Consider the following 13809-nt stretch of genomic DNA (forward strand, 5'->3'; position numbering starts at 1 on the left):
TGTTTCAGCGGTCTTCGCTGTCTAGATGCTTATGTGCAGTTCATGTTAACATGAGCCTTTTTGCTGGCCACTCCTGGAGGGACTTCTCATCTTCTGTTGCTTCTTACTTAGGTTTATCTGTAGTCACACTTGTGTCTGCAGCAAAGAGAAGACAACACTTGCACAGCACTTCTAGCAAGCACATTGAAAGGAGCAAGCATGAACTCTGGATGAGGCATAGTGGCTTTCAAGCTCGTTTCTTGTAACGTGAGATAGATACAGCTTCTGTTGCTTTATAGCTGGCTGTTATATTGCGGATTTAGAGAAGTCTGTTTGGATTTTCAATTAAAGATGCATCATTCAGTCTGCAGGTGCACAGAGTAGATCTGTGCTCTGATTTTTTTCTCTTGTGGGAGATTAGCTGTGTAACTGGTTTAAGAAGCTACTTAAAGTGGAGGAATTGAATCTTAACCTTATGTGTAGCCTTAACTTAGGAAAAGCTTGAAGTAAAATGAGTTGAAGATGATGCTTTTCACCTGACTTCTGCAAGAGGCTGAGAATGTGTAGTAGCATTCATCTGTTCTCTGATAGATGGTTTGATGGATGGTGTGGCAGCTCCTGCAGCCTGTCAGTCCTGTGCAGAGTTCTGGTTATGGGGTGAAAATGTAGGACACCAACACCTGCTCTGTCATCCACCTTGCACGGTAACCGTAGCCAGCAGCTCCTAGTCAAACTTGACTGCTCTCAGAGATGATTGGTGATTTTACAAGTTCAGTGAAAACAGAGCTGTAGATACGGAGGTGAGAATGCACAGGTTCTGTTTCCGAAAGAGGCCGTAGCATCAACTCCTGTTCTGTTAAAATACTATGTTGTACTTTTTATTCAAAAAGCTGTGTAAAGACTTGTGAGAAAAGCTTATCTTAGCGCATTGTCTATCCATTTTTTTAGTGGAATTGGCCAATGAAAGGAAATCAATCATTACTTCAGTGTCTGTGTTTTGACCTTGTTTCAGTTCTTGGAACTGAAGTGGGGAAAGAATACAGTGCAAAAAGTAGTACATAGTTGTAAAATTCTTCAGGTTCTTAACATGTAGTCACGTCAGAAGTAAGAGGCAACACCCGACTCCAGGAGTGTCATGTGGAGTCTGAATTAGAAAACACTTGTCCAGAAGGTGTGATTGCTTTGAGATGGATTATGCAGTAAGGTATGCATCATGGGGAGATGAATACAAAATCAGTTTATTACCCTTTCATGTATTATTAAAGGTAACTTGATATCTTAATTTCTGCCTTTGCTACATTGTGGTGGAAAATGCAGTTGTAAATGTAAACAGAAAATATTATAGGTAACCTATATTTATCCTTTGAGTAGATATTCTGGTCATATCAGTAGACTTCTGAAGTGTGAAATATTCCTAGGCATTTGGTTAATGAATTGTGTATTGTTGCTGTTCATTCATGGAACTTGCTCTTTTATTCTGATTGCTTCACTTAACAACAAATCTTGCTTTTCATGTGTTTGATACATCTTCACCAAATTATTTCTGATTATATCCATTAATCTTTGTCACATTTGACAAAAATAAATTACTCTGATCTTTGGAAGTTACCAGTAATAATTTAAGGATGTAAGTTTTGGGAGATCAACAGATGTTAAAATCTACTTTCAACAACTGAAAATAGGAATCACTCCTCAAAAACGGTGAAGGAGGGACCCGAGGGACAGCTTCTAGTGCAGGTAGTGCTCTCCTCCCTGGGCATCACTGTCATGTTGCTGTTGGTTTCAGAAACAGCGTCGCTGAATCTCCTTTTGCCTTGTAAGATTCCTCCAGTGCCGGAGGGGGTCTGCTATGCTAATTTCTGCAACAGATTGTCCTTCTACATATGTTTATATACGTTTTGTAAGTGAAAGATTGCCATGTTCTTGTCCTGTGGTGCTGTTCTTAGTTGCATTTACTTACCTCTGGATCCTGGGAGTCAGTGATAGCTGTCCTGTAGGCTGTTGCCTGTATCTTATCGTTAAAAAACACCTGTTAATCACACATCTTTCATCTTTCTTTTAACTTTCATCAAATAACCTGATGCCAGTCTCCTTCATAACGAGGATATCAGCACTTTCTTCATGTGCAGGATGTACTGCAGACAGGATAGGGGTGTGTGGGGTCATAGTGACTGCTGTATGAGGCAGCGTGCCTTCACCCACAGAAAGCTTTTTTCCAGTCCTTCAGTGTAACTGGGGACACAAACATGCAAACTCTTTTCTGAGTGTTTGTCAGAACAAGCTTTATAATGCTCAGTGTTCATGGTAAAGCACTGTTCTGGACTCGTATGCATGTTTCTGAGCCATGTGGTTACCCCTGTTTTGTGCTTATGAAACTGTCAGCACCTGGCAGTGTCATGCATTTTGAGTATGTGTCTGAAATGCTTTGTAGTGTCTAGTAACTAACATTTTGTGTATGTGCCCTTTGCCTATATAATGTGTAAAAGGAGGATGTCTGTTGTATGGGCACTGCTGTAGTAAGTACACAGCAAGCTGCAGATAAACTTAGTTCTTCACTTTCCTGCAGTTCCTAGATCAGTTAATACATATTTTCCATGTTAAGGAAAACCTCCCTCTTTTTTTTTTGTCTGTTAAACAAATAAGGTTGCATTGGAGCCCTGCCACTGCTGGTGAAGTTCACCATGCTTTTCCTTTCAAGTCTTCCTCCAATCCTTAATCTCTTATTTCAGCAGAAGAGCATTAAGGCTTGGGTGGTTGGTTTGGGGTGTTACAGCTTTCTTGAGCAAACTCCTTGGGGAGCAAAATAATGGCTGTGCCAGGATTCACAGTGGTATTGCGGGGATGTCTCCAAAGTGTTGATCCAGTGGGCTCTTCCTTGAGTGTGAGCACATCAGTGCCAGGAGAGCCCATCACAGGGCACCTCTTAAGCAAACCTGAAGAAAGAAGACAAAGATGCTGGTTGTCTGCCTGGCTGGGATGCTGTTGAAATTATTAGTGTGATAGATTTAGAGCGCTCTGCTGCAAAGAGTTAAGAGTATTCATGAAAATATTCTGTTCCTGCCATGAATACAAACTATAATTTGCTTGAGGGAGCATGGCCCCTATAATGTACTGTAATGCCTTTCTATTGTGAAATATCCAGGTTTTAATGTGCTTCTGTTTAAGTTCTGTTTTGACTTTTCCCTTAGGAAGAAGGCTAAAATTTTTCATTACAATATAGACAGTGCACTACACTTTGAATACAAATTTATCCATGTACAGAGTAATTTTTCTTGTGATTGTCTCTACCCTAGAGAAGTGTCTTTAATGAATTACATACAAATTGTGTAATTTAAGAAGTTAATTTGGTTTTCTGGTAACACAGGACTAAAAACAGCCCTTCTAGAAAGAGATGATTTCTCATCAGGGACCAGCAGCAGGAGTACTAAATTGATCCATGGTGGAGTGAGATATCTTCAGAAGGCCATCATGAAGTTGGATTTTGAGCAGGTAATTGTTTATGCTGGTTGTTAAGCAAAAATTGCTAGTAGACACTTCCCTTATCCCAATTACATCCAACTTCTCCTCTTTATTTTTTAATACTTGACTGAGTACAGTGGCTGTGCAGTACAAAACAGGAAAATGTATTCTCCAGTTGAACTTTCCAGAATAGAGAAACTGGTGCAGCCATCTCTGCATAAATTAACTTGCAGGCAATCAAATAGCTGTACCTTTTAGTCTGTGTGTATAGATTGGGGAGGAAGGGCAGAAACAGGGTTGGCTTGAGAATAAAAAGAGCTTACCTGTCCAGACAAGAATTTGGGGTAGTAGGGGAGAGGGGAATTGTCTTGATTGATTTTTAGAATGGATAAAGAAAATACTGTAAATAAGCAATTATATGTTAATTTATATGTATTTTTGTGTTGTCTTAGTCTGGTGGAAGCATGATGTTCTTGTTTTGAGAAATGAATTTGTTGTCTTACTGAAACCTCTCTAACTTAAAATATGTTTTAATGGTCATAATATGGTCATTATAATGGTCATTAGATAGAAAAGGTGACTAATTGGGGTAAAAAAAAAAAAAGCATACAGTTATCTAGCTATAGAAATCAGTATTCCTTTTTCTCCCAAAGAGCAACTTTATATTGATTGATACTCATTGATTTGGAGAGGAACACTTCTGCATTTGCAACTCAGAGTTAGTACAGGATTAAATCGTGGGAATCGGCATAGAAGCAATACCTTGGGATGTTTCCTAAACCTCCTTAATGGCTTCCTGCTCATAGTTAGCAGTAACATAGCTTATTGGCCTTTGTGCTCAACTGAAAAATTGTTCAGCTGATGTGCCAAGATACCAGAATGAATGTGCTCAACTTGCTCGGAAGATGTTTTTAATATTTGAAATTTTCACCAAATGGTAGTGTTTCTGAAAGAACTGTAAAAATTATGTTAGATATTTGCATTGGTAAGCAATTTTTCATTAAATGTTGCATGTTAAGACAAAACTGGGTAACTTAAAATTCACCTATACACTCTTCTTACAGTACAGGATGGTGAAAGAAGCACTTCAGGAGCGTGCAAATCTGCTTGAAATTGCTCCTCACCTATCAGCTCCTTTGCCTATAATGCTACCTGTTTACAAGTAAGTTCTGCTATTGTACTTCTCCTTTACCATTTCTTTTGACAAGCAAGGTATTCCCCTAGAGAAATTTCCCTAGAGAAGTTTCCGCATGTCTCCTTCCAAGCATGTCTTTAAACCTGTCACAGACTTTGTCCTCCAGGAGGTGAGGTGTTGCCGTATTGCAGTAGAGGAAATTCTCTTATGGCACCAATCTGCTATCACAGCTGCCCAGTAGCACTGCTTGGACGTGAGCTCTGTGGTGCATTTTTACTGTTACAATAGGTGTGAAGGAGAGGAGTTCACAGCTGGAGTGAACTCGTAATTCCCAGGATATTACTTACTGTTCTTTCCAGTACATCCTTGCCTTCAATGCATGCTATAGCACGGTTTTCTTCACAAGGTACTGTGTAGTCCTAACAATTACCAGTGTCAGTGCAATAAGCCAGCATGCTGGCCTTCTGCTGTATGTGACTACTTCTTGTTAAGAGAACAATTTTGTCTTATGAGAGACACTAAGTGATTTGTGTTAGGTGTTTTTGTATCTGTAAGGACAGTTATTCAGTAGAACAGGATACTTATAAAAGTGAGTTTTTGATTAATCTTAATTTTTGATTAACCTTAATGTATGGCCTTATTCCTGTCTTAGGGGGCTTGTACTAGTAGGAGCTCACGTAGGTCTGCAGTGGACTGTATTTAGTTGATCTTGTCTGTGGGGAGGTGTTACTGAGATGTGCGTTTCAGGAACTCTTTCATCTTTTGCCAAAAGTTTGGTTCTTCCTTCAAGACAGCTTTTATTTTTTCATTTTACACTGAAGTAGAAAAACAATAATTTATGATCTTAATTCTAGAATGAATACAGCCTTGAATGTACTTGACTTCCTGTAGTGAGCAGATTAGTTGAAAATAGAAGTGAACAATACGTCATAACTTTTTGTGTATTTACACTGTATCTTGATGTTGTAAAGTTGTGTGATAATACAAAAGCAAAACTAGCGTAATATAGCGTACTGTGTTACTCAGTGTGCTCTATATTAGAACAAGTGCACGCATGCATTTCTTATTCCACTTCATTGGAACTTTTTCCCCTGCAGGTGGTGGCAATTGCCATACTACTGGGTTGGAATAAAACTGTATGACCTCGTGGCAGGAAGTCAGTGTCTGAAAAGCAGTTATGTCCTTAGCAAGTCAAGGGCCTTGGAGCTCTTCCCAATGCTACGCAAAGATAAGCTTGTTGGAGCTATTGTCTACTATGACGGTACGTTCCCTTCCAGTGCTTTCATTATTACCTTGTGCTGTATTGGGGATGGGGGGACAACACACGCATGCAGCTGCATGTCAGGTACGTGGATTCTGCAAAGGGAAAAACAACAGCTCAAAGGATTCATTTTGCATCTGAATTTCTGTCTGTCAAATGGGTGCCTACATTGCTCACTACCGTAACTTATGGAATGTACAAGAGAATATATCTGTTTTCTTGGCTGGTGGGTGCAGTGATATGTGAAAGCCTCCTAGTGTTCTGGTGATTCCCTACAACTATCCAGCTGTGTGTGACTTTGCTGCATTGGAGAGGCAAGGTTTTTTCTGCTGCAAATCTACATATGTGGTACTTAACTTCTTAGACAAAACAGGCTGAAGAATCAAATATCCTCATGACTATACTGTAAAAACTATTCTTAGTCAGTTAATAGTTATATATCATTAGGTTTCAGAATCCTGTGTTTACTTTGGGCTTTGCCTTGTTTTAAATAGTTATGACCCTAGTATAAAGCATACTATGTAGAACCGTACTTGCAAGTGTTTGGGGTTGAGCTCTTCTCAGACAGAACACTTACTCTGAGTAATTGTCTGTCAGGCAAGTGTGGTCATTCCAATAATGCCAAATTGTTTACTGTTGTGTACTTCTAAATCTGGTTTTAAATTATTTTCAAACCAGATGATCTGCCTCCTAGTTGTGGTTCTTACACACGGTTGGATGAGGTCTGGATGAATTTTTTTTTTTGTACTGGCAATACATCTCTCTGGTCTGCAAAGAGACCTTTCATTGTAGTTCTAATCAAATAGACTTGAACAGAAACTGTTTGAGTCTTATGATCTTTTCACTTGAAGGGGTTTCTATAAAATCATGAGAGGAAAAATGCTTGCAGCTTGATACAATAGGTAGGGTATGTTTGTGTATAGCATTTACACAAAATCAGTGTCTTGAGAGAGAACATAAATGCTTTCTGCAAGTCTTACAATGTTCACTGAGAACAGAATAGTGATTTAATAGAACCTACTATTGTGGTTGTCTTGAAACAGCAGTTTTCATGTTCAGAAATGTTCACACTTATTCTCATCCTCACATTTTGAAAGATTGTGATTCATGTTTGTAATGCAAGAACAGATGAGCCTTTTTGTCTTGTTCTGTGAGACAAGTCTCTGGTGGTAAGTCTGTAGGAAAGTTTTGTAGCAACAGGTGCTTTGGTGGATCTTCTTAAAAGAAAGTACCTTAACCCCATCTCTGTCCCTTCAGAATCTACAGATATACAAGACAGTCTGTAAACAAAATTGGTAAGGGATTAGTTGGCTTCCTTGACAAATAGCTACCTAGAAATTTTGCTTGTCTAGGATATTAGTTTGTCTGCTTACGCACAGCTGTCTTGAGCGTTATCCATATTGCAGTATCTCAGTACATTGTAGTGTTATGCAAGTTTTATCCCCGAACTGTCAGAACATCAGTATTCTTAAATGCTGAATTTTGTAGAGGAAAAACAAAATGATGAATAGCGCTACTCAAGTTGGAGTACCAGGGCATACTGTTGTAACTTTCTTGATGCTTTTCATTACATTAACATATCTGGCAGGTGCAGTATTTTGCATCAGGCTTGTATGCTGTTCTGTAGTGTGTTTTCATTGGCGTTGGATTTCTATTCCCCCTTCTCCAGTTCTCTTCCACTTACTTTAAAAAAAAAAAAATTTTGGCAAAACTTCCTTGATAATATAAAAATATCAAAAAGTCAGATGTGTTGAGGATAGTAGGGCAAAAAAGACGCAAATTCCTCCAAAGAATAAATAGCTTAAAACACTGACTTCAGTAGTGGAACAGATTTTAGCTTTTACCTTTTTACCTGCATGTGTGGTTTTTGACCTTTTAGAAGCCAGAAGGGTCTTCACACAATTGATTTTAAAGGTAGTGTTTTTCCCTTTTTAGCAATACATTTATACTATTCATCAGTTTATCGATAAGGGCTTTTGTACTAGGAAGAAGTAGGAGGGATTCTTGAAACACACTGGACTTGGGTAGTATTTGTGTGGCTTCTGACAAACATGCATGTTGGTAATGGTAAGCTGTCTCGTACAGAGCCCAGTGGAGTAAAAACAGACCTGGATGCTTGTATAGGTTCTTATTTGGGAGTAGGTGAGACTAAAAGGATGGACTTGCATTCTTTAGTATGAAGTAAAAATAATCTTCTCTATTTTTAAGACAGAGAGGAAAATAACAAATCTTGTTTTTTAAATAACCTCATCTGGGGTTATGTGGTGCTTCAGCTGTGCCAAACTGAAGAAATGAAAACTTTTGTGTACTGTAAGAAGAGCTGCTGTCACATAGAAGTAATTCAGATTTAGTTTTTCATTATCATAAGCTATTCCTTCCCTTAGACTGTTAAGGGATCCCAGGAGTATGTAAGAACAATGAAGTGGTTCTCTTAACTGTAATTACACTTCTCATAAGAGCATTAGAACTTGGCAATCTATAATCTATTGAAGCTTTTTTTCTGATTAAATAGATGGTTTGGATATATCACAGATATTTACTACTTCAGCATTCTAAGGATATGCATTTACAAGGTAACCTTAAAGTTGATCTTCAAGTTTGTTGGATGAATAATTGTTTTAAACAGTGTTGCAATAAATCTAAAAATTCATCACTAAGATACCATGTGGTCTTTTAGTGGAAAACATCTGTGCAGCAATACAATGCACAAGTCATTCAGACCGAGATGTCTCTGGTTTTGCATTCCCAAGCAATAGGAAACAAGCTCACATTCTGCGTATTTAAAACAAAGTATAAAATAGAAGGAGAAGAAAAAAGGGGAAGAAATGGAAATGTGCAAATAGTGAAGGGCATTTTAGCATGAAGCATGCGTATTGTGTAATCACTGTTTATTCGTGCAAGTTCAATAAAGACAGGTATCAGACAGGCTCTTAATTTCCCTTCAGTGGAACAGCTGCAATGCTAGCAAGTCTTTCAGAGTAATGTGGTGAGAGATCTTAAAAGCAGACTTCAAGTTTTGCTGCCAGTGGAAACTACTTGTTTATACTAGCATAACTGACCTTATTTTGCTTTTGTTATCTGTAGATGCCCAGAGTCTTATTACTTTATAGATTTTTTTTCTCTAGAATTTAGAGAATTACAGCTTTGCAGTTCAAAAACACAACAAAATGTGTAGCTCCTCAAAACCTCACTGTGTAGAAGAAGCTTCCAAAAGGCTGAGGTATCACACCTCTGAGTTTGTGCTGCAACTGTGAGGCTATCTGTTGTCCAGAATAAAAACTTTGATTATGATGTTGTATACATTTATAACATGCTGCATTCCAGGATGACATTTTGTATACAGACGTGCACCATATTATTTCCTCCATAGGTCAGCCTATGGTCTGCAGCGTAAATGGACTCGCATTGGATTATAACATGTTAACTGATTTATCTTGAACAATTAACCTGTGTTCTGTTAACAGTGGGTCTGCTTTAAGTCATGTGTCAGCAAGCACATTAAATTGTAAATTTCTGATTTGAATTTTAACACTATACTTTCATACTTCTAAATCCAAAGAAATGGAGGACAAAGGGAGTAGGATTTGAACTTAAAGTGGAGAAGGGGAAGATGAGGTTGAATTACACTCCTTTTAGTTCTTTTACCAGAAATAGTCATAAACCAGAGCATTAAGTAATGGCAAAAAAAAAAATCAGAATGTTTGAATCTTGGAATAGGTCATCTTTCTCTGTCCATTCCTTTCCCTGTCTTTGCCATGTAATGAGTAGATAAACTAGTCTTTCAAGAACAGTGTCTTAGCTGTTGTATAAATGCAGCTTTATCGTATTTTCTTGGTTTTCCCTATTCCTGTCTCTCTCATACTTGTATTTTTCTGTAGTTCTAAATAACATCTACTAGCAGAATCTCACTGTTGGGCATGTTGATTGCTGCCACCACCACCAAAGGGAAGAATTTAAAATGCTCATTATGTAGGTTACTTTTCAACTGGATAAAACCACCTGTCCAGCAATATACATATTGGTTGCAGTGTTCTTTTGCAAGGGAAAGATCAGAAATGCTCTTTGTTTTGTTTCGTAATTGTTGATCAAACTACTGGCATGTCAAATGATCCATTATTCATGGAAATTTTGTGTTCTGAAACATTGCTGTGGTCATCTTAATTACATTTTTTAAATTGTTTTTACAGGCAAAAAAAAAGATGGTGCATTATAAATGTTGGAAGTACCAGCAATAGCAAATCAGACTTTACCAGAGGCTATTCTTGCTCTGTCTCAGCATCAGGAAACTAAAGCATATGTTGGATGTTAGCCTGGGTGTACACAATGTGTCCTATTTATTCAAGGTTTTCTTTGAAGCCACAACTTACAAGTTTGTTTCTTAGGGGTACATGTCAGACTTAATTTAGCATTTGTTGGTATTAGGATACTCCTGAATAGCAAAAAGGCAACATTTTGGGGGAAGAATGTGGCTGCTATCTGAGCAGTGATCCGTCAGTTTCATTTATGTAGCTCAAGGAAAATTGGAAAAGCAGCACTATGCAGAACGGGGCTGCGATTTCAAGATCATACGCAGAATTATTTTAAAGCATTTTAAATGGAAGAATTAATCTCCATTTAAATCATACATAGTTCATTATGTTAAAAACTAGGGAATACATTAATATAGAAACAAAACTGCCCAGACTATTTAAAGTGTTCAGATATTCTAAGTGGCACAAGTCTTCTATCTTTAGATGCTTGCAGACTTTTTTGTTTACATATTTTGTCTTTCAAGATGAGCCTTTAGGAACGTAAGGAAAATTTGTGCTCTTGAGTCAGTCATGAATTTAAGATTTCAGGGTTTTGTTGACTCTGCTCTTTGAATTTGCTGTTACTTTCTGAAAACAGGAATTAGCATATACTACTTCTGTCACTGTTTGGCCACATCAAGGTATTTGATTGCTTAATGTCTTGCTTTACAAATTTCCAGCATACTTACTGGAATGTAAGTAGCTGTTCTTTGTATTCATGCATTCTCGGTGCTTATTCTCTCCTGAAATATTTTAATATGAAGGTTATTTAAAGATAGAAAAGAGAAGGTTTGGCAGAGGATTTAGCTCTCCTTGTTTACAGCAAACCCCATGAGAAATCCTTCCTAGGCACACATCCGTGCACGCACACACATACACACACGGACACAAAAATCAATGCAAAAGAGTAGAGCATTCATTAAACTGTCAAAAATGGAATAAATGCTTTTTTTTTATTTAGGATCTTGTAGCTATTTTCCTAGTATTTGTGTGTCCTGAATTATGAAATGTTATAGCTTTATAATTCATATTTGACAAATTAATATTTTGAGAATGTTATGAGCTGTAATAGGGGTATTACCCTATTACAGATGCAGACAACTGTATGACTTTTTTTTTTCCTTCCCTGGATACAGAAACTCTCTGACAGTTTGTCACTAAAAAGATTTTTCTATAGGTGAAATACACCACTAACCATATTTCTTGGTATTTCAAAATTGAAACTAGATGAATGAGAGAAGCCTTGCAGGCACACTAACTGTAGGTACAACCTGGAAAAGACTCGGTATTCTCCATATCCAGTTACTTTCAAATACATTTTGTCCCATGTTATATATAATAGAGTTGTATGTGAAATCCTGAAGAAAATCAGCAGCCTGCTATGAGAAAGCCTGTAAAGCTAATACTGGCTGCCTCTAGTGGAATACATGCAAAATGAAATGCAAGTCTTTGGCTGAACCTATAGAAGCAATGGTATTTTTCTTTACTGACGTTAGTATAAATATTAGTGGGGAAGGTAATCTGTCATAAATGGTACTTCTGAATTCTCTGATAAAATCAGCTGGGTCTCTGTTTACTTGCCTTGCATCTCCGTGCAAGGTGACTTGAATCATGTAGTGCTTTATCCATCAGAGCCCGTTCTATCCTTTTCAAAAGGAATAAAATCAATAGCTTAAAATGGCTCGCATCTTTAACCCAGTTTTCCTCTGTCAAAAGGTACAGCTGTACCTACAGGAGTGGTATTTTGCTCACAACAAAAGGCTGAGCATTCCAGAGCACTTTTTTTTTTTTTTTCCGGAGGCGTCGTTCCCAAAAGCATGCAGATGATAACTGCATCTCCTGCTGTACCTGTAACAATTTAATTGTGTAAGTCAGCCCAGTCAAGCATCCCCAGCTCATGACTGGGAGACATGAAATTCATTGTCATTATTGTCCCTGTCATTTTGGATCATTATATCCCGCTGCAGAATTTTCCTCACTCCAGTGCTTTCTTACCTCCAGGAACCAGGGATTATGGCTGAGGTTGGGGTGGGGGCAGGACTGTGAACTACATTTACCTCAGGGGAGCCACAGATTAAATTGGCTTTGCTCTCTGACTTGCTGGATTCATCTGTTTGTACGCTGTGGGTTTAAGGTTGGAAATGATGAATATTCTAGTGAATTCTATGCCTCTGTTTTTTTCTTTTTTTTTAATACTCGTATAAGCGAAGGATGATTTCTGCGTCCCTTAAGAAGTGAATGGGGAATAATTCTTCAGATCATCTTACCTAAAAGATTTAGGATTATTCCTGAGCAAAATGACATTATTTGCACATTGTGCCACAAACACCTTAGTATTCCCCAGTGTGCTGGGGCTTTTAGAGGGAAGACTCCGTCGAAGCATGTAACTCTGCTGTAATTTATGTGTGCGTTTTATGTGAACTTAATAGTAGGTCGTTAGTTAACATGTACTCTGTTCCATACTGTAGCTAGGATTATAGGTATGTTGAGGGAAAGTGGACGGTGTGGTTCCCGTGATGCTGCACCTCGTGTGAGATGTTCTGCGTGTGGATGTTTCCGTCCCGCTGAGGAGAAGGAGCCAGCCCAGGCTGCTGGGGGGCACGGGGCCTGCTCTTGCCCTGGCTTGGAGGGTTATGAGGAGGGTTATGAGGCCACGAGCAAGCTGTCTGCACATGGGGCAGTGCACCATTCAGTGCTCCTCGTCCTCGTGCTGGTGGCACTTTGTGTAGGCCAAAGGCACCTGGGCCTGTGGGGGCAGTGGGGCGGCCATAGGTGCTCCCTGCCTCACAGCCACCCTACATATGTCGGCCCAGCCCCATGGCGCACTGCAGGCCCTGTCCCCACAGTTTGGGGTCTTCTCGACTTCCCGTTCACTTGAAAGGGAAGGTTTCTCTTGGGTCGTACAGCAGTGGTTGTTGTCTGTCCTTTGAAAACAGCATGTGCATAACCAGCTAATTAGTCCAGAGTTGGTTCATGCCTAAAATATAGCTACTGTGGTGAGCAAAGTAGAAGTTGCCTCTAGTTTAAGCTTGCCTCCACCCGAAGCTGTTAGCTGGTGCAGCGCAAGCTCTAGCTGGGTGTCGCACCGTGTGGGCAGGCAGCATGCTGTGCTGGCATCGTGGCGCTCCTGCCCGGCATGGTGGCGTGGCCGCAGCAGACCTGCCCTGACGGTTGTTCGCTGTGACACTTTAGCACAGTTTCCACAAACTGACAGTGACAATGTTTAGTTTCATTTTAACACTGTGCTTTTACTTACACTGACACTGCAATATGATTGCAGTGACAAGTTGAAGGCTGATACAAAAGAAGTGGGAAAGAACATAATCAGAAAGCAGTAGCACAGAACAACAGTTTCAAATTTTCTCTTGCCTAGTGCGCCTGGTACCATGCCGTGTTTTTTTTTATGCTTATACCTTTAGTTTCAATTCAAGTTTTAGCTTCTGTACCATACCATGATAGTACAGTTGAATAGATGAATGTTCTCAGGGTGTTGCCTTGTGATTTTTATTTTTAAAGCTTTTATGGACCTTCTGTTTTTATGTATTCCATTGTTTATAGTTGTACATCAGTTGAAATGTGTTGTAGTTTCATTTTCTAACCTTCATTGTGATCCTGTTTTGTTTTTATCCATATATGCAATTTTCTTGGTTACAGCTTTCTTCGTTCCTTTAAATTTGCCTTATGAA

At 38.8% G+C, this 13809-nt stretch overlaps 1 protein-coding gene across 6 annotated transcripts in view; it reads left to right on the top strand.

The window, feature by feature from the left end:
- GPD2 (glycerol-3-phosphate dehydrogenase 2) overlaps window positions 1-13809 on the top strand; it is a 65241-nt gene that overhangs the window by 26458 nt on the left and 24974 nt on the right. For all 6 annotated transcript variants that reach the window (XR_014317733.1, XM_082763012.1, XM_082763016.1 and 3 more), the window contains 3 exons: window positions 3344-3468; window positions 4503-4600; window positions 5671-5834. Coding sequence is in view for 5 of the 6 variants with exons in the window: in XM_082763012.1 (XP_082619138.1) it covers window positions 3344-3468; window positions 4503-4600; window positions 5671-5834 (387 nt within the window). In the remaining variant the exon portion in view is untranslated. The remainder of the gene's footprint in view (window positions 1-3343; window positions 3469-4502; window positions 4601-5670; window positions 5835-13809) is intronic.

Source organism: Aythya marila (assembly GCF_965140915.1).
Source record: "Aythya marila genome assembly, chromosome: 6".
Classification (NCBI taxonomy): domain Eukaryota; kingdom Metazoa; phylum Chordata; class Aves; order Anseriformes; family Anatidae; genus Aythya; species Aythya marila.